Raw genomic sequence first — 26,331 nt, 5'->3', positions numbered from 1 at the left:
TTTCTCCCGGCAATCTTAATTCCAACTTTTGATTCATCTAGTCCCGCTTTTCTCATGATGTGCTCTGCATATAAGTTAAATAGGCAGGGCAATAGTATACAGCCTTGCTGGACTTGTGGTGGTCCATCAGCAGCCTACGGAGCTGCCAATGGAGTCGGACAGCGATGAGGCTGAGGTGAGGCCAGGGGCATCAGGAAGTGAGGTGCAGCCAGGGCCATCAGGAAGTGAAATGCCAATTCCAGAGCCTATGGAGACTGATAGTAGTGAGGCAGAAGAACAGGAGGAGCCTGTTCCTAATGCACACATGAGAAGAGCTGCCAAAAGGCAAAAGCAGCTCAAGCAGAGAGGACAACTCGGGAGTAGGACCAAGAGATGATTGGCCCCTCCCATAAGGCTTAAAACAGACCAGCATGGTGTTTCAGCTTGCCAGAAAACAACGCTGTAGCTGTGTCCTCTGCTTTGTGCATGCCTTTGTTTTTGTGGCTTCTGGACATTTGCCAGGAAGGGCCTTTGGCAGTTTGCCTTATTGGACTAAGGTTTGTGAGATAACTGAAGAATTTGTGTTTGGGAGGCATTTGTTTTACTTTGAGTTGAATGACGCTGGGAATGAAGTAATTCCCAGCTGTTCGAATAAAGTTTATTTTTCCACGGATGTCGTCTCCCCCTCCCCCTCCGACGACTGGGTCTGGGAAGTCTGTATCAAGCGTGGCCACGAAGCCTCTGCAGCTTTGCCAAATTCCTTTCAGATTTCTCAGGGCAGGCAGGAATCCAAGGTGTGACTTCAGCAAACCAGATGAGACTTTGCTTGACTCAAATTGCTTGACTCAAGCTGGTCTTTTATATAAGCCATGGGGTGTGGCTCCATGACTCAGCACTTATCCAGGCCTGCCCCTCCCTTCCTTCTGCTGACATCGCCTCTCAGATCGCCTCTCAGATCTCCGGAAGCGAGGATCCTCCCACTTTAGATTGTCTTCTGCTGTTTGAGAAAGGGAGGGGTCAGAAGGAGCAGGCCCGGGCAATTCCAATCCATGGCTGACTTCCTCTGATGGCTGTGTGTGAGTGAGGTTTGTTTGTTCATTCCTGACATCCCCTCCAGGCATGGGACCAGGGCTGGGGGCTGGAGGCATGCCAGGCCGTTCCTCTTCATTATCAGACTCTGAATCTGACAGCAGGCCTGGCAAGAGATGGGAGGGGCCCGGCTGAGGAGAGGAGGGAGGACGAGGCACAATAACGGACTAAGTTTATTACTACCTTCTTGGGTCTGGGTCAGAACAGGACTCCTTTCCCAATTTTGAACCAATCAGTGGTTCCGTGTCCAGTTCTCACTGTTGCTTCTTGACCCACATACAGGTTTCTCAAGAGACAAATAAGATGGTCTGGTACTCCCATCTCTTTAAGAATTTGCCACAATTTGTTATGATCCACACAATCAAAGGCTTTAGCATCGTCAATGAAGCAGAAGTAGATGTTTTTCTGAAACTCCCTAGCTTCCTCCATGATCCAGTGTATGTTGGCAATTTGATCTCTACTTCCTCTGCCTCTTTGAAATCCTGGCTGTACTTCTAGTAGTTCTCGATCCACATACTGCTGGAGCCTAGCTTGCAGGATTTTAAGCATAACCTTACTAGCATGTGAAATGAGTGCAATGGTGCGATAGTTTGAACATTCTTTGGCATTGCCTTTCTTTGGAATTGGAATGTAAACTGACTTTTTCCAATCCTGTGGCCACTGCTGAGTTTTCCCAATTTAATGACAAATTGAGTGTAGCGCTTTTACTGCATCATATTTTAAGATTTTGAATAGCTCAGCTGGAATACAGTCTCCTCCACTAGCTTTGTTGTTGCTCAGATTTCCTAAGGCCTATTTGACTTCACATTCTAGGATGTCTGGCTCAAGGTCAGTGACCGCCCCATCGTGGTTATCAGGGATGTTAAGCTCATTCTTGTATAGTTCTTCTATGTAATTTTGCCACCTCTTCTTAATCTCTTCTGCCTCCGTTAGGTTCCTGCCACTTTGGTCCTTTATCATGCCTATCTTTGCACGAAACCAGCAAATGCTCAGTCTTACATATTGGGAAAAAGAACCCTAACAATAAGTACAAGCTTGATGGACATTACCTAATAGATGATCCCCACCCTGTTAAAGACCTTGGAGTTTTCATATCAAATGACCTAAGTGCCAAAGCCCACTGCAACTACATAACAAAAAAAGCTCTAAGAGTTGTAAACCTAATTTTATGCAGCTTCTTTTCCAAAAACTCTATACTACTAACCAGAGCTTATAAAACATTTGCTAGACCAATTCTTGAATACAGCTCACCTGTCTGAAACCCATACCACATCTCAGATATTAATACAATTGAACGCGTCCAGAAATATTTTACAAGAAGAGTTCTCCGCTCCTCTGAAAAAAACAAAATACCTTATACCACCAGACTCAAAATCCTGGGATTAGAAAACTTTGAACTCCACCGACTCCGACAATACCTGTGTTTAACACACAAAATCATCTATTGCAATGTCCTTCCTGTTAAAGACTACTTCAGCTTCAATCGCAATAATACAAGAGCAAACAATAGATTCAAACTTAATGTTAACTGCTTCAATCTTGATTGCAGAAAATATGACTTCTGTAACAAAGTTGTTAACGCTTGGAACTCACTACCTGACTCTGTGGTCTCTTCTCAAAATCCCAAAATTTTCAACCAAAAACTTACTATTTTAGCCTATATTTTATATTTTATACATATTTTAGCCTATATATATGTTTATGTGATGTGTTGTTGTTTTTATGTCAATGTTTGCATATATTGTTGTGACAAAATAAATAAATTTTAAAAAAATGTTCCCTTCAGATCTCCAATTTTCTTGAAGAGATCTCTGGTCCTCCCTATTCTATTGTTTTCTTCTATTTCTTTGCAGTATTCATTTAAGAATGTATTCTTATCTCTTCTAGCTATTCTCTGGATTTCTGCATTCAACTGGGTGTATCTTTCTCTTTCTCCCTTACCTTTTGCTTCCCTTCTTTCCTCAGCTATTTGCAGAGCTTCCTCAGACAGCCATTTTGCCTTTCTTTTTCTTTGGGATGGTTTTAGTTGCTACCTCTTGTACAATGTGAACCTCTGTCCATAGTTCTTCAGATCTGTCTATCAGAATTAATTCCTTAAATCTATTCGTCACCTCTACTGTATATTCATCAGGGATATAATTTAGTTCATACCTGAGTGGCCTGGACCTTTTCCCTAACTTTCTTCAATTTAAGCCTAAATTTTGTAAGGAGAACCTTATGATCTGAGCCACAGTCAGCTCCTGGTCTTGACAGTAAAAGCTGACTTTTACTGACTGTATAGAGCTTCTCCATCTTTGGCTGCAGAGCACATAGCCAATCTGATTTCTGTGTTGACCGTCTGGTGATGTCCATGTGTAGAGTCGTCTTGGGTTGTTGGAAAAGAGTGTTTGCTATGACTATCGTATTATCTTGACAGAATTTTATCAGCCTGTGCCCTGCTTCATTTTGTATTCCGAGGCGAAACACTTCTGTTATTTCGGTTATCTTTTGGCTTCCTACTTTAGCATTCCAATCCCCCATGATAATAAGGACATCATTTTTTGCTGTTAATTGTATAAGGTGTTGTAGGGCTTCATAGAACCAATTTCAGCCTCTTCAGCACCAGTGTTTGGGGCATAGACTTGGACTACTGTGATACTGAATGGTTTGCCTTGGATTCGAACTGAGATCGTTCTGTCATTTTGGGGATTGTATCCCAGTATTGCTTTTCCTACTCTTTTATTGTTTATGAAGGCTAATCCATTTCTTCTGAGGGATTCTTGCCCGCAGTAGTATACCTGATGGTCATCTGAATTAAATTCACCCATTCCTGTCCATTTTAGAGAACAGATAGACTTCATCTATTGTCCATGAAATGTTCATCTTTTGCTATTAGAATTTTAACTTAATCTATACATTCATACATTATTTGTATGAGCTAAATTTTAACGTTAAAGCAAGTAGAAATTCATGTACAGTGGTAGAAAAGTTAAAATTATATATAGAAAACTAACAAATCAGTTGTTTATGTTGTAGTATATCTAAGTAGTTGCCATTGGTATTGGTGTATAGGCTAAATTCATATTGCACTAAATTGTACTGTATGTTTTCATAAAACTAGCTATTGTGATTTATCAGTTATAATTTATAGCTTGATATCTAATAATTATCATATTTTGAGAAATCTTAAATGTGTGGGTTAATTTTGATTATTCATAATATCAACTTATTAAAAGTATTTAAATCTAAAATAGTAAGAGTTTTATTGATTAGTAAGTTGAAAGTACATTGCTTTTACTTCCTTAGAGGTAAATTGTACAGAAGCTCTGTTACTGATAATTTCAAACACATTTAATATTGTAATAATAGTATAATAAAGCATTAATGTGTCAGTTTTCCAGATAGAAGTAGAGGTAGTAAAAATGACACATTATTTCTCACCTTGAATTTAACACAAAGAAAAGAAAGAGAAAAAAAGAAAAATTGAATTAGTTATTTCACTATCAATATGCAAGCCATAGTCACTTCACATAGAAAACATGCAGTCCTCAGTTTTAAAAAAAGATTTTATACTCCAGATTCAAAGATAAGTTTTCAAACTCTGAAGCATGTAAGTTTAATAAACAGATACATAGAGTGTGTGTGTGTGTGTATATAGTTTTGCAAAGGTTAACTTCGGTTATATTCCTCAGTTAAATAGCTATATATCCCACTGTGATAAAGTATGCTGTAGTTGTTAAACTTAAGCTTCCACCTGTACCTGTGGAAGCTCATTTTAAGTCTGTGTTTCTCTTTCATAGAATTGTTCTGGGGAAAATATGTATAAGCCCATACTAATTTCTCTCCCCACCCAAAAAAAATACACCAAATGCTAAATACAATCATTCAAATCACTTTTTAAGTTTGTGTTTCTATGGAGCAATTTTGTTTTTGCAAATGAGGAAGGTTTTTCGTTTCATTTTTTTTATTCATAGTTAAGCATATTAATTCATATCTGATTTGCAGAATTTTAATGAGAAATTTTAGACATAATAGGATTTTTTTGTTTTATTTGCACAATAGCTATATTTTGTGGGTTATCTGAGTTAGATAATATATTATTGTGGATGCATTTAATCCTCTGCAAATAGATTGCAGATTAATTGGTTGATTCATTAATAGATACATCTGTATTTATTTTATGTTATTTATGAATCCATTAAATATACATACATATAATGTATGTATTGATATACAGATAGGCCTTGGTGCTGAAAGGGACTATGACCAGCACCTGAACTAATGATTGTTACAGTCATTCCCAATTTGTACTTAGGACAAGTTGCCAAGTGCTCTGCAATTATCTGATCATCATATACTATCTTCCCTATTGGCTTCTCTAGGAAGTCAATAGGAAGCTGGCAGGGAAGGTTGCAAGCGATTGCCACCTAGTTACTTCCTCGGGTTTACTGAAAAAAGTCAATTCCAAAATCTAAGCTTGGATTTGGGGGTAGATCTTTTTCAGCCAGCTTCTCAGATAATAAAAATGCTGCTTGCCAGATATAGAGAGATAGATTGGGGCAGAGTCTCTTTGACAGGCAGAAATTTTGTTCTCAAGACTGGCTGAAGATATGACATGTCCTTCTAAGATATCCTCCTTGAAAGCAAAATCTACTGCTTGTTAGATAAATTCCATCCTTCACATGGTGGAGTAAATAAATTCCTCTAGCAGGCAAAAGGGGAACTGCAGTACTGGGCTTCAATTTTTCTTTTCTCCAACCAAATGCAATGAAGAGAAGCTTCCTCCCCTCCCTTCAATAGGAAGTTCTTTCATATACTCAACAACAAATGCAGTTACTTAATGAACATGTCTGAGAAAGCCAGTTTATGGTCATAAAATAAGTCAAGTCATGGTGACTTGCTTTATGACCTCTAAGACATTTGACTGTAATTCTGACTCAATTACAATCATAAGTAGAGGACTATCTGTATACTTCTGGAACCATAACAAATAACTTATTAAAGCAACCCAGTCATAGCATTCCCAGATGTCTAGAAATCTTTATCATCTTTAAGATCTCACAGCATCTTTACTTTTTAACTTGTTTTATTTATTTTTTTAAAAAGGGAGCTGTTAAATTTGATTACATATTATAATTTTAATCTATTAAATTGTAATATATATTACATTCCTTTGTGACAAGCCAAGGAAAGTATGCCAGATTGGAGATACTCAATAAATACAATAAGACAACTTCAGTTTCCAACCAGCGTATCTGTTAAATAATCTAGTGCTGAGAAATCAGAAATGACCAGTTGTACAATCTATGGAGCTTCTCAATCATCCATGTATTGGTTGTCCCAAAGTTGCTTTTTTCAAGAGGAACTGAACTTTCTTTGTTTTTCTTTGAATCAGTCCATGTTCAAAGAAAAATAAGAAAGTCCAGTTGCCTCTTTGGGACAATCAATTGTACCCTTTAAGGAAAATCATGTGAAATGGCATTTGTTGATCCAAAAAGAGGACCCTCCACCTGCAGCAAATCACATATGATGAAGAAAAATACTCCTAAAGAAAACAAAATAATGGGAAGCCCAAATGGGTTGCTGAAAAGCCAGCTGTAGAAAGACATATAAATGACCCCACATAAAAGATGACAGGTTTTGAACTACTACGTCAACAATGGTCAGCAATAAGGTCACTTCATATGGCATCTGTCTGTATAAATGGGCCATTCCTCCCTTCAGTGTGACTGAGGGGTCCCATGTCAAAGATCACATTGTGACTATCTTAAGCTGAGGGTATGTACCGGGGTAAAATCTACTTACCTTCCTTACCGGCTCAGAATTGCACATGCCACACGCACATGTATGTCATATGCATGCGCAAACCTGACCATGCGCAAAACCTGGGCATGCACAGAAGGTAAAAAACACATTATTCCCTGATTAAAACCAGGAAGTAATGACACCCAGGCAGATGGATGGAGCTTTTCTCTGCCATCACTACTCAATCGCCAAACTACAGGCCACAATCACTACCAGATCGCGCGATCTGGTCCGATCCAGTAGCATTTCACCCCTGGTACATACTCGTCCAGTATCTGATTTTTTAAAATATATAAGCAATGCTGTACTTCAATAGTTAGGTGGCCTAGACATTGATATTTGAACATAGATCTTTGTAACATTTATATTTTATTATGTTTTACTAAGCTAGATGAAATATAAATATATATTACTAGTCCATGTATTATATGCCATACGCTAAATAAATATGATCTTTATTAATTAAAAATAATCCCCCCAGGCAAATTCAAAAAGATGAATCAATGGCTTGGATCTGCTGATAAGGTTCTTTATGGTTCTAAAAGATGAATCAATGGCTTAAGGTTCTAAAAGATGAATCAATGGCTTGGATCACCTGATAAGATAATCTTTCAGGTGATTCTCATGGTATGCTTTTAGCTATTAAGCTGATTTGTTAAAAACAAAGCCTAGATATCAATTCTAATAAGTTTTTGGCCTTGGCATGCTTACAGATTTCCAGATATGCCATTTGTTCTCTCAAAGAGAACGAAGCGAGCATGGCGCATCTGGAGCTGCTGCTTCTTCGCAACAGCCAAGGATGGAAGAGTTCACTCAGGAGCGATGCCAGCGAGGAAGTGAAATTTAACAGACATGAGCTGTGCTTTCCTCCAAGTCTCATCCAAAAAGCTCTGTGCAGAGAAAAGCTCCTGTTTCCACAGCGCTTAGAGGACAACACAGCTTATGGCTGTTAAATTTCGCTGTGCTGCACCAAACGCTTTTCCATAAAGAGTAATGAAGGAGAGAAACAGCCACTGACCTGGAGAACACATGGACTGGAGCATCTCTGTGTTCTCCACTGGCTGTTTCTTCTTCTTCACTAGTGCAGCACAGCAAAATGTAGCAGCCATGAGCTGTGCTTTCCTCCAAGTCAAATCCGGAAAGCTCTGGCTGGGAAGAGGGGCCTCCATCTGCCAGCTCAGGGCAGCAGACTCAGCTGCAGCCCAGACGAGCCAAGGAACTGCGGGGAACCTCCAGTGTGTTGCACCCCCTCCCAGCCTTCGCCCGTGCCTCCATGCTGCCAGCGTCTCCCAAAGTTGCCACTATTGGAGCCGTGACAGGGATGGGAGCAGCCTAGTAAGCTGGGTGCCCCAAAACAGCGTGGAGGCGTGGGCAAAGGCTGGGAGGGGGGGTGCAACACACAGGAGGCTCCCCACAGTTCCTTGGCTCATCTGGGCTGCAGCTGAATCCGCTGCCATGAGCCGATGGAAGCTACAAAGGGCACGGTTGGGAGCGTGCTAACCTTGCCCTCCCCAAGTGCCAGACTCTGCTGTTGCCATCGCCCCTGGCCTGCCTGCTCCAGCTGCAACCATGGGGAAGGCCCATCAGAGGTGAGAAGGGGCACTTTTCAGCCAGGAAGGGCAATGGAGGGAAAGCCGAGATGACCACTGCCACCCCACCACGTCCTGCCCTGGATATGGGGCCAGAGTGTCAAAAAAAAAAAGAGTCAAAAAGTCCCAAAATTTTTTGCCACTGTTTCGGTGGGCATGGCTTGGTGGGGTGTGTCATGTGACTGAGTGCGTAAGTGACGTCAAATTGGCCATGTCCACTCAATCATCTCCCACGCCACAGCCATAGAACTGGTAGTAAAAAATTTTAGAACCCATCCCTGCTTCAGGGAGATAGGCCACTATATAAATTTCATTAATAAATAAAATAAATATCAAGTACATACTAGAAGAAATATAAAGTACAGATTAGCAGCAAATAATAAAAAAATAGGAAATCATAGGAAATCAAATTAACACTGAAAACACTGTGAACATGAACTAAATCCTTTAGACCCTTATGATAGGTTCCATGTTTTCTTCCTACAGTTCTAGAAGTAGAAGCTTATTTCCAAATTGCATCCTGGTCTAGGAGGCAGATCCAATTTCTATTATCTCAAGAATGTGTTGCTCTAGTATTTAAAAAAGAAGAAGCTTCAAACAATTTCTTATGAACTGTTCAAATCTCACTAGAGATATTCCAGTCATGCTTTGACCAAACTGGTGCTCTGAATTCAAAACAGACTGTTTTTGAGCTGAATACAGAATTTCAAGCTTGAAACATTTTCTGTATCTCAAAACCATATCTTTAGCAAGAGATTTTTGAAGCAAAGATTCATTAGTTAATCAGTCATGTTAGATTCGGGCAATAACGAGGCAGGAGACCAGGATAGTGACAACAGCTCTTTACTATATGGTGAACCCAGCAGCCAGTGCCCGGGAAAACCTCTCCTTATATACAGTTTAGCCGGTGGCTTCAACCAATCAGCAACGTGCTTTTTTCCCGCCAAAACTTTTAAAGATACATTACACTCCTTCCCTCCCAGAAAACACTTTACCAATATTTACATATTATTTACATCTTATTTTTCGACGTAATCACGCAAGTAGACTGGGCGTCTCCTGACTCTTTCTGACCTGCGCAATTCATTCTCTGGGAGTGAGTCGAGCTGACCGGAGGGACTGTTTGTTCCTCTCAGCTCCTCCTCTAGGCCATCCGGCCCTGGATTATTTGCAGAGTCTTCCCTGCTGTCTTCAGGATGAACCAGTTGGCGTCGCTGGACCTCCTGGCACTCAGATAAGTCCCGCGTTAGCCCCAGGTTTGAGTTAGCTGTGGATTCCAACATTGAATAGTCAGGGCATGTTTCGTCTGATTCTGTATTTCCTGTTATGCGTTTTCTTATCTGGTCTATGTGGCGCTTCCATACCCGGCCATCCTCCAACTCTATTAGATATGACTTTGGTCCTGTTATTTCTAGGATTGTCCCTGCTAACCAGGTTGGGCCCTCGCTGTAGTTGTGTGCCCACACTAGGTCGCCTGTTGCCATCCCTCTTGTTTTACCGTGTGCCCCTTTGTAACCGTCTGGTGTGTAGTTTGGGTTTAAACGGTCTAGTGAGCACCTAAGCTTCCGACCCATTAATAGTTCGGCCGGGCTGCGGCCAGTTGTGACACAGGGGGTTCTGTGTTGGACTGCTAAATATATATCAATTTTTGTTTGCCAATCGCCTGGCCTGATTCTGGACAATGCTTCCTTTGCGCTCCGAACGAAACGTTCTGCAAGGCCGTTCGTCGCAGGGTGGAAAGGCGCCAAGAGGACATGTCGGATGCCCTCCTCTGCCAAGTACCCCTCAAACTGGGTTGCCGTGAATTGCGGGCCGTTATCGGAGACTAACGTATCGAGCAACCCGTGGGTTACAAATAGGTGCCGTAGGACTGAAATCACGGCCTCGGCTGTCATGGATTTCATGAGAATGATTTCCAGCCATTTGGAGTAGGCATCGACTACTACCAGAAAGGTTTGGCCGTGGAAGGGGCCGGCAAAATCGATATGGATCCTAGACCAGGGGCCCTGGGGTCTCTCCCATTCCCGAATCGGGGCCGTTGGGGGTAGCGGTCTGGACTCCTGACAGGCCTGGCATTTCCCTACCCTTTCAGTAATTTCCGAGTCCATTAAGGGCCACCACACATAGCTTCTCGCTAGACCCTTCATTCTCACGATCCCTGGGTGGCCTTCGTGAAGGAGATCCAATACCTTTTTTCTCAATTTCTCCGGGATCACCACTCGATCCCCCCATAGCAGGCACCCCCCTTGAGCCGAGAGTTCCCCACGTTTTTTTACAAATTCTTTAAACCGCTCGCCCGGCGCAGCGGGCCAACCTCTTTGTACCCAACCAATCACAGTTCTTATTGTAATGTCCTTATACGAAGCCCGAGCCACCTCTTTGGATGTGACTGGGCCAGAGTCCAAAGAGTCAATTAGCAGAACTGGTATCCCCGGAGTGGGGTCTTCGATAGTCTCTGGTAACGGGCATCTGCTCAGGGCGTCTGCATTCCCTAATTCCTTTCCTGGCCGGTGTAGTAATTTGTAGGAATACGCTGCCAGGAAGATAGTCCACCGGGTCAGTCTGGGCGAAAGTGCCACGGGCGTTGGGCGGTCGCCTGCCAACAGACCTAGCAAAGGTCTATGGTCCGTGATGATTTCAAAATCACAACCAAATACATATTCATGGAATTTCTTTACTCCTGAAACTATAGCCAAGGCTTCCTTATCAAGCTGGCTATAATTCCTTTCAGTTGATGACATGGTTCGGGAGTAGTATGCAATAGGGGCTTCTGTGCCATTTGGTAATCTGTGGCTGAGCACAGCCCCCACCCCATAGGGAGATGCATCGCAGCTTAACACTAATGGCAGCGTGCCATTGTATTGGATAAGGAGGCTATCACTCGTTAGGAGATTCTTTACCCCTTCGAATGCCCTAGCTTCCGCCTTTCCCCAAGACCATGCAGCTGTCTTTGCTAGTAATTTATGCAGCGGCTCGGCTACTGTTGCCTTATTCTTTAAGAATACTGCGGTGGAGTTGACCAGACCTAAGAATGCCTGTAACTCCGTTTTGTTCTTTGGAACCGGGGCCTTCCTGATGGCCCGTACCTTGCTCTCAGTGGGGTGAATCCCTTCCCTGTCTATCCGGTAGCCCAGGAATTCCACAGACTCAACCCCGATCTGGCATTTGTTCAGTTTTACCGTGAGACCGGCAGACCGGAAAATGCCCAAAACTTTTCGCAGCCTTACCCCTAATTCCTCTAGATTTTCAGCGGATACCAGTACATCGTCAAAGTATGGTACCACCCCTGGTAGGCCCTGCAACAGCCGCTCCATTAGGTTCTGAAATAACCCTGGAGCCACACTTACTCCAAACTGTAACCAGGTACACTTAAAAGCCCCTCTGTGTGTCACAATTGTCTGCGCTTCGGCTGTGCTGCTATCTACGGGCAGCTGTTGATAGGCTTGGGCCAAGTCTAGCTTGGCAAAAACTTGCCCTTGCCCCATTGAGTGCAGTAAGTGCTGTACCACCGGAACGGGGTAAGCACTCTTTTGCAACGCTTTGTTAAGCGTTGCCTTGTAGTCAGCGCAAATCCGGACCGACCCGTCCGGTTTGACTGGGGTGACTATAGGGGTCTCCCACTTAGCATGGTCAACTGGCACTAGAATTCCCTGGTTTACTAGCTTGTCCAGTTCCCGGTCAATCCTGGGCTTTAGGCTAACGGGACCCTTCTAGCCTTTAGACGGATAGGGGCAACTTGGGGTCTAGGTTAACGAGATAGGGGTCCCGTGTACTTGCCCAGGCAGTCTCTGAAAACGTCCCCAAATTCTTTCACGAGTGCGTCTTTGAGGTCGACTTCGTTTCTGAAGATTCCAGTCACTCCCATGCCCAATGCTCGGAACCAGTCCAGTCCCAACAAGCTTGGCAGGGTCCCATCGACGATGGTGATGGGCAGAGTTTTCTTGTATTGTCCATACTCGACGTGGACGGACGTTACCCCTCGGACGGGGATGCGATTCCCCTGGTAGTCTTGTACCTTTAATTTCTGTGGTTGCAGTTTGCGCTTTGCGATGGCGGGTAAGGCTCTCACGAGAGTGTCCCAGGACATGATCGTGATCGATGAGCCGGTGTCCACCTCCCATCGGCACGGCACCCCCTCAATCTTTGCCTTTGTAAAGATTTTTTTCTCTAGGCGAGTTGATGCGTGACCCACTTTCACGACAGTTTGATTCAACTTCGCGCCTTTTTTTAACTGACCACTCGCAGGCCGCTTCGCCGTTCCCACGCTCTGATTGGCTGGTTTGAATTTTTGGCGGGAAGGTTGGGGAGCTCGACAGACCTGTGCTAGGTGCCCCTTCCTTTCGCATCGCCGACAAGTTGCATCTTTAAATCTGCATTGTTGTCGTTGGTGTTGCCCTCCGCAACTCGCGCAGTCACCCCGGTCGTCTTTCTCCGGCCTCCCGGTGTGGAAGACTCCTTCCTCCTCCTCACCGTCCGATTCGGCCTGGACCTCTTCATTGTGGACCGGGGTTGATTTCGCACCAGCCGTTGGTGCGACCTGCTTTTGTAGGGTTTCCGCCGCTTGGGTAGACATCTCGTGAGCCCTGGCTTCGTCCAAGGCGTTTGCCAGCGTTAGGTTGCTTTTAGACAGCAGCCGCCTCCGCAAACGGATGTCCCTGACCCCGCGGATAAGTTGCTCCAGCAATGCCTCGTCCAAGTCTCGGTACTCGCAATGTTTTGAGGCTTTCCTCAGGGCGGCCATGTATGCGCTGATGGACTCGCCTTCTTGCTGTCTGCGCTCCCCGAATTCGAACCGTTGCACATACTTGGATGGCATTGGTGCAAAATGGGCTTTTAGTAAAGTCTGCAGAGTTTGCCACGGTACCGACTGTACCGGCGTTGGCTCAGCCAGGGATTCTGCGGTGTCGAAAACTTCTGGACCGCAGTGGCTCAGGAAATAGGCTCGTTTCCTGTTGTCTGAAACTCCTTGAAGTTCGTTCGCCTCGAGGAAACACTCGAAGCGAGCCATGTATGACCCCCATTTTTCCTTAGCTGGGTCGAATGGCGCTGGCGGTGTGTAGCCGGACATCGCTGCTTTCCGCCCTTGTTTTGCTGGGTTCGCGTCTTCCTGGTGAGTTCAGCTCTTTTCCTGGCGCTCTTAGCCTCGAGATCCCACCTTCGTCGCCAGTGTTAGATTCGGGCAATAACGAGGCAGGAGACCAGGATAGTGACAACAGCTCTTTACTATATGGTGAACCCAGCAGCCAGTGCCCGGGAAAACCTCTCCTTATATACAGTTTAGTCGGTGGCTTCAACCAATCAGCAACGTGCTTTTTTCCCGCCAAAACTTTTAAAGATACATTACAAGTCAGTTAAAAGAAATAGCAAGGAAAGACTAGTGAAAAGCTGTTTCCTGTTAGACTTTTTTATATTGAGGCTGAAAATACCTTATTTCTGCTTTCCCTTAATATTAAGAGATTCTACATAATAAAGCAACAATAATAAAAGCATATATGCTAAGTCAGAAAATAAATATAAATAAATACAAATATGACCATTCACAGTTTGGAGAATCATATTTTTCAACACTAAAAGCACATTACCCCAATATATGTTTTCAGAAGCAAGGATGGCTTCCATAATTAGGAAATCATGGTCAAGTAAAAAGCTTAGTTCTAAATTTTGCTTCTAGGTGACTTCCCAAAATGTCTGATATACTCTGTTTATTCAAACACACCGTAATACTAACCACTTTTCTTCTAATATGCAATGTGCATGTGCAGAATTCCTTAAGCACACATGATTTTCCAGTTTTCTGGCATTGTATTGTAAAATTATAACTATAGCTAAGATATGGAGCATGATAGCCAAATTTAGCCATAGGTTCTGCCTCTATTTATTTTCCCAATGGGCAACCAAGTCGGAAGATCATTTAAAAGCAGTTTATTAGGGTACCCTGGTAAAATGGGATCTCATTATGAAAGGGGAGAATCTTGGGACCCATTTACATTCCTTTTTATAGTTAATGCAACAAAGAAAAATGAAAGAGGAAAGTTGGTTGATAGAAGAGAAGAGAAGAGAAGAGAAGAGAACAGAATTTTTTATTGGCCAAGTGTGATTGGATACACAAAGAATTTGTCTTGGTGCATATGCTCTCAGTGTACATAAAAGAAAAGATACCTTCATCAAGGTACAACACTTACAACACTTAATAATAGTCATAGGGTACAAATTTAACACTTAATGATACAACATTTAATGATAGTCATGGGTTACAATTAAGCAATCAGGAAACAATCCATATCAGTATAAATTGTAAGGATACAAGCAACAAATTTATAGTCATACAGTCAGAGGATGGGTGATGGGAATGATGAGAAGATTAATAGTAGTGCAGATTTAGTAAATAGTTTGACAGCATTGAGGGAATTATTTGTTTAGCAGAGTAATGGCGTTCAGGAAAAAACTGTTCTTGTGTCTAGTTGTTCTGGTGTGCAATGCTCTATAGCATCGTTTTGAGGGTAGGAGTTGAAACCATTTATGTCCAGAATGTGAGAGATCTATAAATATTTTCACAGCCCTCTTTTTTTATTTGTGCAGTATACAGGTCCTCAATGAAAGGCAGGTTGGTAGCAATTGTTTTTTCTGTAGTTCTAATTATCTTCTGAAGTCTGTGTCTGTTTTCTTGGGTTGCAGAACCAACCAGACAGTTATAGAGGTGCAGATGACAGACTCAGTAATTCCTCTGTAGAACTGAATCAGCAGCTCCTTGGGCAGTTTGAGCTTTCTGAGTTGGCGCAGAAAGTACATTCTTTGTTGTCCTTTTTTGATGATGTTTTTGATGTTAGGTATCCATTTTAGATCTTGTGATTGGTAGAACCTAGAAATTTGAAGGTCTCTACTGTTGATACTGTATTATCTATTTTTATTTATTTATTTATTTATTTTGTCACACAGTGTATATAAGCATAAGCATGAAATAACTATAGAATATATAAGCATAGATATAACTATGTAATAACTATATTAATTGGATATAACAAAAGGAAATAATAGGACAGGAACGGTAGGCACATTTATGCTCTTATGCACATTCCTTATAGACCTCTTAGAAATGGAGTGAGGTCAATAGTAGACAGCTTTTGGTTGAAGCTTTGGAGATTTTGGGAAGAGACCACAGAGTCAGGTAGTTTATTCCAAGCATTAACAACTCTGTTACTGAAGTCATATTTTCTGCAATCAAGATTGGAGTGGTTAACATTAAGCTTAAATCTATTGTGTGGTCGTATATTGTTGCAGTTGAAGCTGAAGTAGTCTTCAATTGGAAGACATTGTAATAGATGATTTTATGAGTTAAACTCAGATCATGTCGAAGGCGGCATAGTTCTAAATTTTCTAAACCCAGGATTTCAAGTCTGGTGGCATAAGGTATTTTGGTGGAAATATGGAAGGGTTTCTCCTAAAGTCTACCACCATTTCTATAGTTTTGAGTGTGTTCAGTTCCAGATTGTTCCAGTCCACCACGAGGCTAGTTGTTCTACCTCCCATCTGTATGCGGATTCATCATTGTCTCGAATGAGACCGATCACTTTTGTGTCATTTTATTTATATTTATATTTTAATTTTTATACCGCTCTTCTCCCGAAGGACTCAGGGCGGTTTACAGCCATATTAAAACCAACATAAAAAACCAATTAAAAACCAATTTACAGTAGGCCAAAACACTAAAACGGTCATAGACCGAATAAAACCCATTAAAATTTCATTTAAAATTTCGCTTAGGCCAGTCCCGAACGATGAAATAATAAAGTCTTAAGTTCGCGTTTGAAGGTCTGGAGGTCGGGGAGTTGGCGCAACCCCGGAGGCAGCTCATTCCAAAGGGCAGGTGCTGCCACAGAGAAGGCTCTCCCCCTGGGGGCCACCAACTGGCATTGTTTGGTCGACGGCACCCTGAGAAGGCCCACCCTGTGGGAGCGCACAGGTCGATGGGAGGCTATCGGTGGCAGCAGGCGGTCTCGTAAATAACCCGGTCCTAAGCCATGGAGCATTTTAAAGGTGAGAACCAACACCTTGAATTGCACCCGGAAGACTACCGGCAGCCAGTGCAGGCCGCGCAGGAGAGATTTTATATGGGAGCAACGAGGTGCGTGGCCGCATTCTGGACTAGCTGGTCAATAGTACAGAGAATTTTCTGAGGGTTAGAAGTAATGGCAGAAAAAATTCTGATCACTAATGGGATTCTGGTTAAGTGAAAAATGCTACTGTGTACTATTAGTGTGTATATGTGCGGAGGAGATCTAATAGTAGCTTAACAATATGAGTTTGCTTTTGTGCCGTGTTCTGTTCTCTGTCTTGATTTTTGTCTACTATTGCATATACAACATTCTGTCCCCCTTTTTAATGCTTTGAATATATACACCTTCACATGAGTTTCTATGTGCTTTAGTTATGGTGAGATACATGATTTAGCATTTGGATTTAGTCATAGTTCTCCCTTTACCATTTGTTAAGTTACCCATAGGATTCATTTTATTTTTTATTGTATACATTGTGACAGGTTGTAGATTATTTTAAGTAGATTACTATTTTTTTTAATGTTAGATTCTCCTTAGTTTGCTAGTGGAATCCATGGCAACCAGAAAGTGAGTAAACATATGACGTAAGATCATTTTCTTATCCAGCTTGACTTGTGATCAGAAGAGTTTTGTTTGTTTCTTTTTTTCTCCAAGCCAGGAGGCATTCCAATAGAAACCATTCTTTTGAAGATGCCAGTCTCAATAAATAACCTTGAGTTCTCCCTACAATTTTGAATTCCAATAAAACCATTCAAGAGAATGATATGAAAAAGATATTATATTTAGATAATTAAAATCATTTCAAGACAAATTTATTTAATTAATTAATTAAATGGCAAGTATAAGTCATACATTATTTATAGTCTATGCCAACTAAGAAATACCTTCCTTCAAAAGAAATAATTTGTATTCCATGAATGCTCAGACTTCTATATTTCTGGATTCATTCTTGAAGTAAATTCTCATATATTTCAGCTAATTACAATTACTTGGAACTAATTGCAATGGATTTCAGCAGACATTATATATACATTTTTCTTATTTCAGCAAGCAAATTAATACCAGGATAAATATGAATATTCCCAATTTTATTTGTAACAGTTAAAATATTTATATTTTTAAAAAATATGTTGAATTAAAAATTCTTATATCACATCTGGATTTCTATTTTAAATTGTTCGTTACTTCATTTTAATTTTTATAATATAAATCTTTCAACTACCCTCATGTCTTAAATATCTACAGTTCCAAATGTTGTCTTGAAGATTCCAAATGGATATATAACCAAGAAAAATATGCATATCTTCAATATACAATGATTGATAGGTTCACATACTAATGATGTAAATCCAAAATATAATAGTAATAGTTAATATTCCAATTTTCAATTCATACTTTCTTTGAGAAATTTAATATGTATGAAGCAAATGTTTAGCTGATTTAATCTCATGTAAGAATAAAAAACAGCTTTCTTAAATTTGATCTAAAATAATATATTATTCATCTTTACTCAAAACATATGGATTATTTTTTAAATTGGAATTCTTATATAAGTATAATACAGAACAAGCTTTTCAGAGGTAAAAAGATTAAAATTTTATATACTGCATTGTCTAAACATTTTCCACATGTCTTGCAGCATTAATTACACATTGAAGCTGCCTCCAAACAAAGATAGATCCCAATACTTTCCAAGAGCCAATAGAGGAGAATATTTGTAGCTCAGGGATCAATGTGTGTGATCCTTGTTAAATTTAATTATTCAAAAAGAAATTATTTTTAATGTGTTTTCAAATCAAAGGTTTTTCTTGTGTCATTTGAAGAGAAAATTAACCCCTTTATGTTTCTCAATTAATTTGTCCCCAAAAGAACTTTTAAAGTTTATTAGTTAGGAGAACTCTGATGGGCTCATTATACTTTAAATTTGCATCCAGTTTATCATTTCTTCTCCTTCTCTCCAATTGTAGGGGAAAATTTGCAGTAGTAAAGAAATGTGTAAACAAACAGACCGAAAAAGAGTTTGCAGCAAAATTCATGAGGAAAAGAAGAAAAGGCCAAGACTGTCGAATGGACATAATTCATGAGATTGCAGTCCTGGAACTAGCACAATGCAATCAATGGGTTATTAATTTGCATGAAGTATATGAGACGTCAACAGAAATTATTTTGGTTTTGGAATAGTAAGTAATACCTTTTTATACCTTAGTGTAGCATGTTTGGGCTTTTAATATGTGCTTGTGAAATAACTTCAGTTTTCTCTAATTTATTTTGTTTTTATCCTGCTTTATCTCTGGAGCTCTGAACTACATCCAAGAAACAAACAAAATGAACAAAGAACATGGAAGAGGATCATATGAAGTATAGAATAAGGTTTCACCTTTGGAACAGAAATTTATGTCAGAAATATTAGTTTACTAATGATGGAAGCAAAGTGACCCAAATAAATGGTTTATATTCTTTTTTTCCCTAATATTTTTATTAAGATTTAGATACAACAAAAAAGATAAATTCAAGCTAAAAAGAAGAGAGGGAATAAAGTGTGTATATGTCTGTGTATCCTCAAGAATGCAACTTCCCATCCTCATCATGACAAATAAAAACAATTCCATAATCTCTTCACCTTTTCTTAATTAAAAAATATAACACTCTTCGTTTTACAACCTGTTAACAATAAACAAATTAAATAAATCTTTTCCAATCCAATTATCAGTTAAAAGCTTAGAACTCTAAAATATTAGAATTAATTAACTGATTGATTGTTGCTAGTATAAACGAGGAGTTTCCATTTTTTCTTTCCTTTTATGCGTGTTCTTTATACTGTTTAATTTATCTCATGATGTTTCTGTGTTCCTGACTATCGTGTGTTTTTTCTTTCTCGATGATAACCAAGACTTCTGTAAATTTAAATAGTTTATATATACATTACTTTGAGTAATAATACATTGGGATGTAAAGGTAGTTTGAATGCTACTGTTAGGATATCTAAAATAACTATTGTGGTAAGAACTAAAACACTTTATTAAATGTAAACAATTCCATTTTTCTAGTTGAATTATCAGCAAATTCAAAAAAAAAACCCAATCCAACTGCAATACATGTAATCCTTGATTTATGACATAATTGGGATTTAAATTTCGATTGTTAAGCAATGCAATCATTAAGCGACTCATCACATGACTATACCCAATTGTACAACCATTTTTATTAGGGTCATTAAGTAAATCACACAGTCGTTAAGCGAATCTGGTTTTCCCAATTGACTTTGCTTTTCAGAAGCCATCTGGAAAGGTCACCAAGAGTGATCACATGATCCTGGGATATTGCAAATGTCATAAATGCAAGCTAGTTGCCAAGCACCCAAATTGTGGTTATGTGACCTCAGGATGGTACAACAGTTGTAACTTTGAGGATGTACTCCAAGTCACTTTTATTGAGGCTATCATTACTTCTAATCATTGTTAAACAAATGATCATAAGCCATGGACTGTAACAACCTGTCCCATTTTATGCCAACTTTCTATTCCAATTTTTCTTTATAATTCGTTCATATGATTGGTGATCCTTATTACAGATTTAGTTAGTATATTCAACCATCTCTGTTGTGAATCCAGTAAAAAGAAATTATTACAATTCTCTTCTGGGATTGTCATTTTTATTTCTTTCTTAATTTTTAAAGCATCATCCAGTTTTCTCTGTCTTTTTTTTAAAAAGACAATTCTTATTCTGGATCTTTTTCATGTTTTTCTTGGGTAAACTTTGCTGCCTATCTTGTTCTGTAGCATCTTTTTTTTTTTTTTAGAATAGACTGCTTCAAGAAGACACAACATAGCTGACATAATTGAATCAAATTTCTGCATCTGATGCAGATCCTAATACCATATCTCAAAGATGTCTCTGAATGTTAATATAAGTTAGTTGTTGTGTCTAAAGTATGCAGGGGATTGCATGAATGGAAAGAGTATGTAGGGGTTCTCAAAGGTCCTTTTTCAAAAGGCAACTGGACTGATTTTTCTTGAGAAAGAAGAAGAAATTTCGCTTCTCATCCAAGAAGCTTCATCCCTGGATAAGAAATAAAACTTCTTTTTCCTTAAGGAAAAACAGTCCAGTTGCCTTTAGAAAAAGCAGCTTTGAGACAGCTATGACCTGCATGACTGAGAATATCTATAGACATTATGCAAGGGTTCCTTCCTCCTTGCTTCTCCTCCCTTCTCCCTTCCTTTTCTGTAAGCAGATAGTAACTGATGGGGGAGGGAGGAAACAAGGAATTCTGAGACTGCCTGGAAACTGTCATGGAATGTTGAAAATGATGATCCCATGATTGCAGCAGCAGTTTAGCAGGAGCCAGTAGCACTGAAGCAGGTACAACTTTCCTCAGTGTCATTCCGTTGGGAATCATGGGTCTTGGATTTTGGAAACATTCTGTAAATTAGCCCATTTGAAGTTCTTTGGTTCAAAAATTGTTGTCCTAGGATACACTGTTTAACTCAGCTAGAGATTATGATAATGGGAGTTTTAGTATATTGATATCATATCATATTAAAAATTGAAACTCAGAATTTTTTCAGTGTTTGTTTATTTGACCTCATGAACCCTCTGAAAGAGACCTGCTCTGAGAACTGCTTCACTAGATGTCTGTCAGCCCCACTAGGTAGCACAGACCAGGAAATCAACTCCATAGGAAGGGTAAAGCTATTTCTATAATAACAGAAACTTGGAGGTCTGATAAAGCTTCCTCCTCCTTCTATTTAGTAAATTAGGGAGACATTTGCTGCTTCTGAATGTTGCTTCATTTGCGACCCAAAAATGCTACAGTTCCTTTTGTCTAGCCAATGGATCTTGGGACTCTACTTTAAAATCATCTTCCTTAATTTATACATAGCCTCAATATCTGATTCTAGATATTATTCTACCATGCACAACTCAGCTAACGTTAAGTAAAGTGAAGTGTTAACATGTTAGGTGAAGAAGGTAAAAGGTCACATGATATCTAACTTGAACATACTGCATTGAATCTGTCTGTCTGTCTGTCTGTCTATCATCAATTGACTTCAATGAGATATTGCAAAGAGTGTTTCTCTGGTAGAACCTTCGTACTTCTTAATCCATGCATAAAAGGTACATTTTTGTAGACATTTATTTTTAATTCTTCTATTTTTATACAAAAAAGTCTTAAATATGAGTGCTTTCTTACTAAACTGAAGTGTAAACATTATATAATCTAAGAACCTAAACAATGAAATATTTTATTTAAATAGTTCATGGTGGTTACTATAAAACTAACTTACTTCCAAAGAGGTTTGCTTAATTCTACCTTTGGTGGCAGACAAATATATATTTTATTCAGATTTCTGATACTGAAATTGATTTGCTATTGAATTTGGTCTAATCTATTACGTGTTTTGATTTCCATGGAGATATATTTATTTGAATTATAATATTTTCATTGAAATATTTTAACTTATTAAAATAATCTTAAGCATAATTTTTAATATAAAGATGAGATGTAAATGTAATTAACAGTGAATAATTGGAAATTATATACAAATGTTCTTATTCTCAGTGCTGCTGGTGGAGAAATTTTTAACCAGTGTGTAGCTGAAAGAGAAGATGCTTTCAAAGAAAAAGATGTTAAGTATCTCATGAGGCAGATTTTACAAGGAGTTTCCTTTTTACATCAAAACAATATAGTTCATCTTGACTTGAAGGTAAGATAATTCTGAAGAATTGAAGCAATGTTAAGAATCCATTTTCCTCTTAAACTCTTCATTATATTAAAAGTTGTTTTATTTTTTTAGATGTTCTGATTGCTTATTTTGAAGAATACATTGTGACATTTTAGAGATTTTGATTTTTGGTGGAAAAGATTTTTTTGCCTATTTAGGAACTAACTTCTACCTCTGCCAAACTGTTCTTCAGTTGTCCCCAGTATGTATTGCAGGTTATTTTAGCTCTATTTTTTTTTCCTGATGGACAGTTGTACATCCAAATGTAATATTATGCAATTGTGTAGAGCCCAGACTGAGAATCTTCTAATAGCATACATTTTGGTACATATTCATTGTGCACCTGTGAATCAGCTTTTGCCTTGTTCCATAATTTCTTGAAACACTAACAGGAAGCTTGGTGTACCAGCCAGTTCAGGTACCTGCACAGGGGAAGGGAACATATTTACGTAAATGCAGATTAAAAACTACAATTTTAGGTAAATAATTTAATCTATATGGTTTTTGTCTATTATATGTATGGGGTGAGTAATATTTACCTCCCATGTGATAAGGCAAGTACATCAAGCCAGAGAACAAAAAACTTTGTCACAATGATGTTTGAACTTCAACATGAGTTATCTATTCCTACTTGATGTAGATCAATGGTGGGATTCAAAAAAGTTTACTACCGGTTCTGTGGGTGTTGCTTGGTGGGTTTGGCATGGTGGGTGTGGCAGGGGAAGGATACTGTAAAATCTCCATTCCCTCCCGACTCCAGGGGAAAGTTACTGCAAAATCTCCATTTCCTTTCAATCAGCTGGTACTCGGGAGGCAGAGAATAGATGGGTTGCGGCAGTCACAGGTGGTATTTACCGGTTCTCTGAACTACTCAAAATTTCTGCTACTGGTTCTCCAGAACTGGTCAGAACCTGCCGAAACCCACTTCTGATGTAGATTAATATTTGAAACACTAATGCTATCTTGCAGCAATCTGATTAAGTGATGCTATGTTGTATATAATGGAAAATGATGGTGCATTTATTTTTGACTGATTCCTAGACGAATTTATGCCAGATGACCTTCATTACGAACTAGTGTTATTTCTGAGCAAAGCATTTGTAAGGACAGGAAAACTCTACTTTGGTTTCCCAAATAAGATACCTTCTAAAATATTATAGTGCAGTGCCAAAGAAGCTAAAGAAGTTTGCACATCCGGAAAATGTAAGAAACCCTTGATGTTAGAAAAGGGAGGCAGAAAAAATGTGTGCAATATTGGAATATGGGAAGTCGTCTTAGGGAAAATAGTAGCATCTGGTGCAAAAACCAACTTTTCCTTTGAAATTTCAAATAGTTTCATCAATTTTGCTATCACAACATACATTGGTATTAAAAACATTTTTTTCAGTATCAATATCCAGAGATTCACTTACCAATGATTTGAATGTTAGGACAAAAAAGTTGATGCATACATAGGTATAATATTGCTCTAGGACATAAGGCATTATTATTATGGTTCATTGTATAGTCAGTGTGGTGTTTAGATTGGATTTGGCATTCTCCTCTTGCTTCTTTGCACACATTACTGAGCAGCATTTGTGGGAGCCCTTTGAGGAGCTTCTCGTGGTCAGGACTCAGAACTGAATCACACACACTTCTCCCATTCTGCCACTTTGAAATCTCATGACATCATCACTGAACAAATACCTGGAAATTTACAGATATACCAGCATCTTTTTAACTAAGTTCTCAATGTGACTTATCATTTTCCATCTTGGGATTTATAGCATCGTGTAAGCTTTTGTTTCAAAGTTTAGGCCTAAGGATCTAGCACCATCAACTGCAGCAATATTTACATTGGTAAAAAGTGCATGCTTTACATAATTACAGGTTTTGCTGTCTGTAATAAAATGCATTTAATTTGGAAAAGGAGACTTAAGGCCAAAAATATCTTATGCTGACTAAATCAGACAAGCAAAATCTTAACATCAGAGCTATAGTTCAATGTACACATAAAAGGAGCTTTAATGGACTGAGATATGCTCAGATAAAATTGTGCATTCTTTTGTAACATGACAGGTGTGGAGAGCAGATTTGCTGTATCAAGACATTCCGACCTGCTTCTCAGTTAAGATAGAGATTTGCATCACCAGCACAAGATTCAGGTCCAACTTGGCAGTTCAGTTTAATTTTAACTGGCTGCAAGGTTAAACTCTAGGACTGAGTCAGAAATGTCCACTTACTAGCCTTCTGACTAATCAATTTTAATGAACCCTGCTATTAAAAGACAGGTTTTTCAAATCTGGCTCTCTATTTTTGCCTATATTAACCAAGATTACTACTACTACTTCTAACAAAATTCTAGGAATATTAATATGTGACTTCAAATGTGGACATTTTAAGATTGTCTATGCAATGTAGCACACATACACACACCCTTATTTTTTGGGGGGAGGTTGCTTTATTTTACTATTTTCCTTTTTAAAAGTTACCTATTTTTTCCATATTAAATTAAAAAAGGAATAAAAACTGATGAAAACAAATCTTAAATGTCATTGCCTCTTCAGAGATCCTGCAATTAGCTGTTTTATTTTCTGATTCTAATGAATTAATTATATAGGGAAAATTGGTTAATCCTCTCAGGAATCATTTTTATCATTTGGTAAAATCATGTAGGCCTTACAAGGTACATGAAAACAACCACTAGTAAGCATGCAGTGAGGAATTAGCAAGTCCGCATGACCTGAGCAAACAAACCTTGGTATGAAGAAACCTAACTATCAACTATAGGGAGACATTTAAATATAAGGATTACAATTTATAGTATTTGTGAGGTTGTTTGAGGACATGGTTTGTTTTAATAACTTTCGTCTTTAGGATTTGTGACCATGAGGTAATCTATATGCACAGAGCATTTTCCATTCCTGCAGGTCAGTATGGTTGGCAGAAATGCATTCAGCAGCAGCTTTTCTCTTTGTGAAGAATGGTAGCCTCCTTGGGCTTAGACTGGGGCCCTGCTCTGCTGCAACACTGGGATTATTTTATATTGTTTTTGGATAATAATAGATCAATTACTTGAGTCCTTCAGGTGACAAAGAGATTATTGACAATATGGGGATGAACCATCTACAAGGACAATACAAGACTGTAGTATATACTCAGTGGATTGAAATATATCTATTATACAATGCTTGAGTAAGCACTGGCAAAGTAACAACTTCAGAGCAGAATGCTTGGAAAATCCATCGAGTGAAGTGGTAACATTGGAAAGAAGACCACGATCTGTTAAAAAATCAGTTGAAAGCAATTTATAATATCCTGATACTAAGTCTAGTGAAATAAAGAATTACCATTGTAGCTACTGAAAAAAAAAATGTAGCTCAGAGATGAACTGTGGAGCCCTTGGTGCTCTTTGAGCTTGGTGGTGTTTTGTAGATATTTTATCACCCAACTAGGTAACATCTTCATTACTAGAAAGTTACTGAAACATCTGCAAGAAAACAGATATTTTCAGATAGCCCAAGGACTCCCCAACTGTCATTCAGCTGTCCATATAGATAAATCATTTCTAAATAACCTTGTAGGGGTGATTTCAAACCAGTTTGGTAAAAAGAAAATACTATGCTAGTAAGAAATAAAGCCTTCACTTGAATTGAGACCAGGATATTTATATACTGTTAATTGGAAGAAGTACAGAATGACTTTCCTGAATTGACACAAAGAGCCAGGCACAGAGTATTTAAAGAGTGCTAATGCTGAGATATGTTGGAAATAGTTGAATTGTCATCACAGGACAATTACTAAATATATTATTTGAAACACAATGTTAACTTCATTAAAGAGGTTGGTGCTCAGTATAAGTTTGCAGCATAAAGAGAAAAAACTATTGATTTCTCAAAACATAGCCTGGGGAAAGTAGTATAAATATATTTAATTGATACTCTGTCAAATTCAAACTTCTTAGTTTTGAAAAGAGATCTTTGATGATGACCAGATTACAAGACTATTCCAGAATATTCAGAATCCTACAAAACTTGGCCTTCAGGAACAACTTAAGACATTGGAAATAAATATTGGAATTGTTGTACGGTAATCATTAAGGTAATGTGATAAGAAAGGCAATCCCACAGTTGC

At 39.1% G+C, this 26,331-nt stretch overlaps 1 protein-coding gene across 1 annotated transcript in view; it reads left to right on the top strand.

Annotated features, from left to right (window-relative positions):
- STK17A (serine/threonine kinase 17a) overlaps positions 1 to 26,331 on the top strand; it is a 32,858-nt gene that overhangs the window by 3,511 nt on the left and 3,016 nt on the right. The window contains exons 2-3 of the mRNA XM_058182895.1: positions 18,463 to 18,675; positions 22,056 to 22,200. Coding sequence (XP_058038878.1) covers positions 18,463 to 18,675; positions 22,056 to 22,200 — 358 coding nt within the window. The remainder of the gene's footprint in view (positions 1 to 18,462; positions 18,676 to 22,055; positions 22,201 to 26,331) is intronic.

This window comes from Ahaetulla prasina, chromosome 4 (assembly GCF_028640845.1).
Source record: "Ahaetulla prasina isolate Xishuangbanna chromosome 4, ASM2864084v1, whole genome shotgun sequence".
NCBI lineage: Eukaryota > Metazoa > Chordata > Lepidosauria > Squamata > Colubridae > Ahaetulla > Ahaetulla prasina.
Note: the sequence above shows the minus strand (reverse complement) of the source record. Positions and strands in the feature narration are given on the sequence as shown.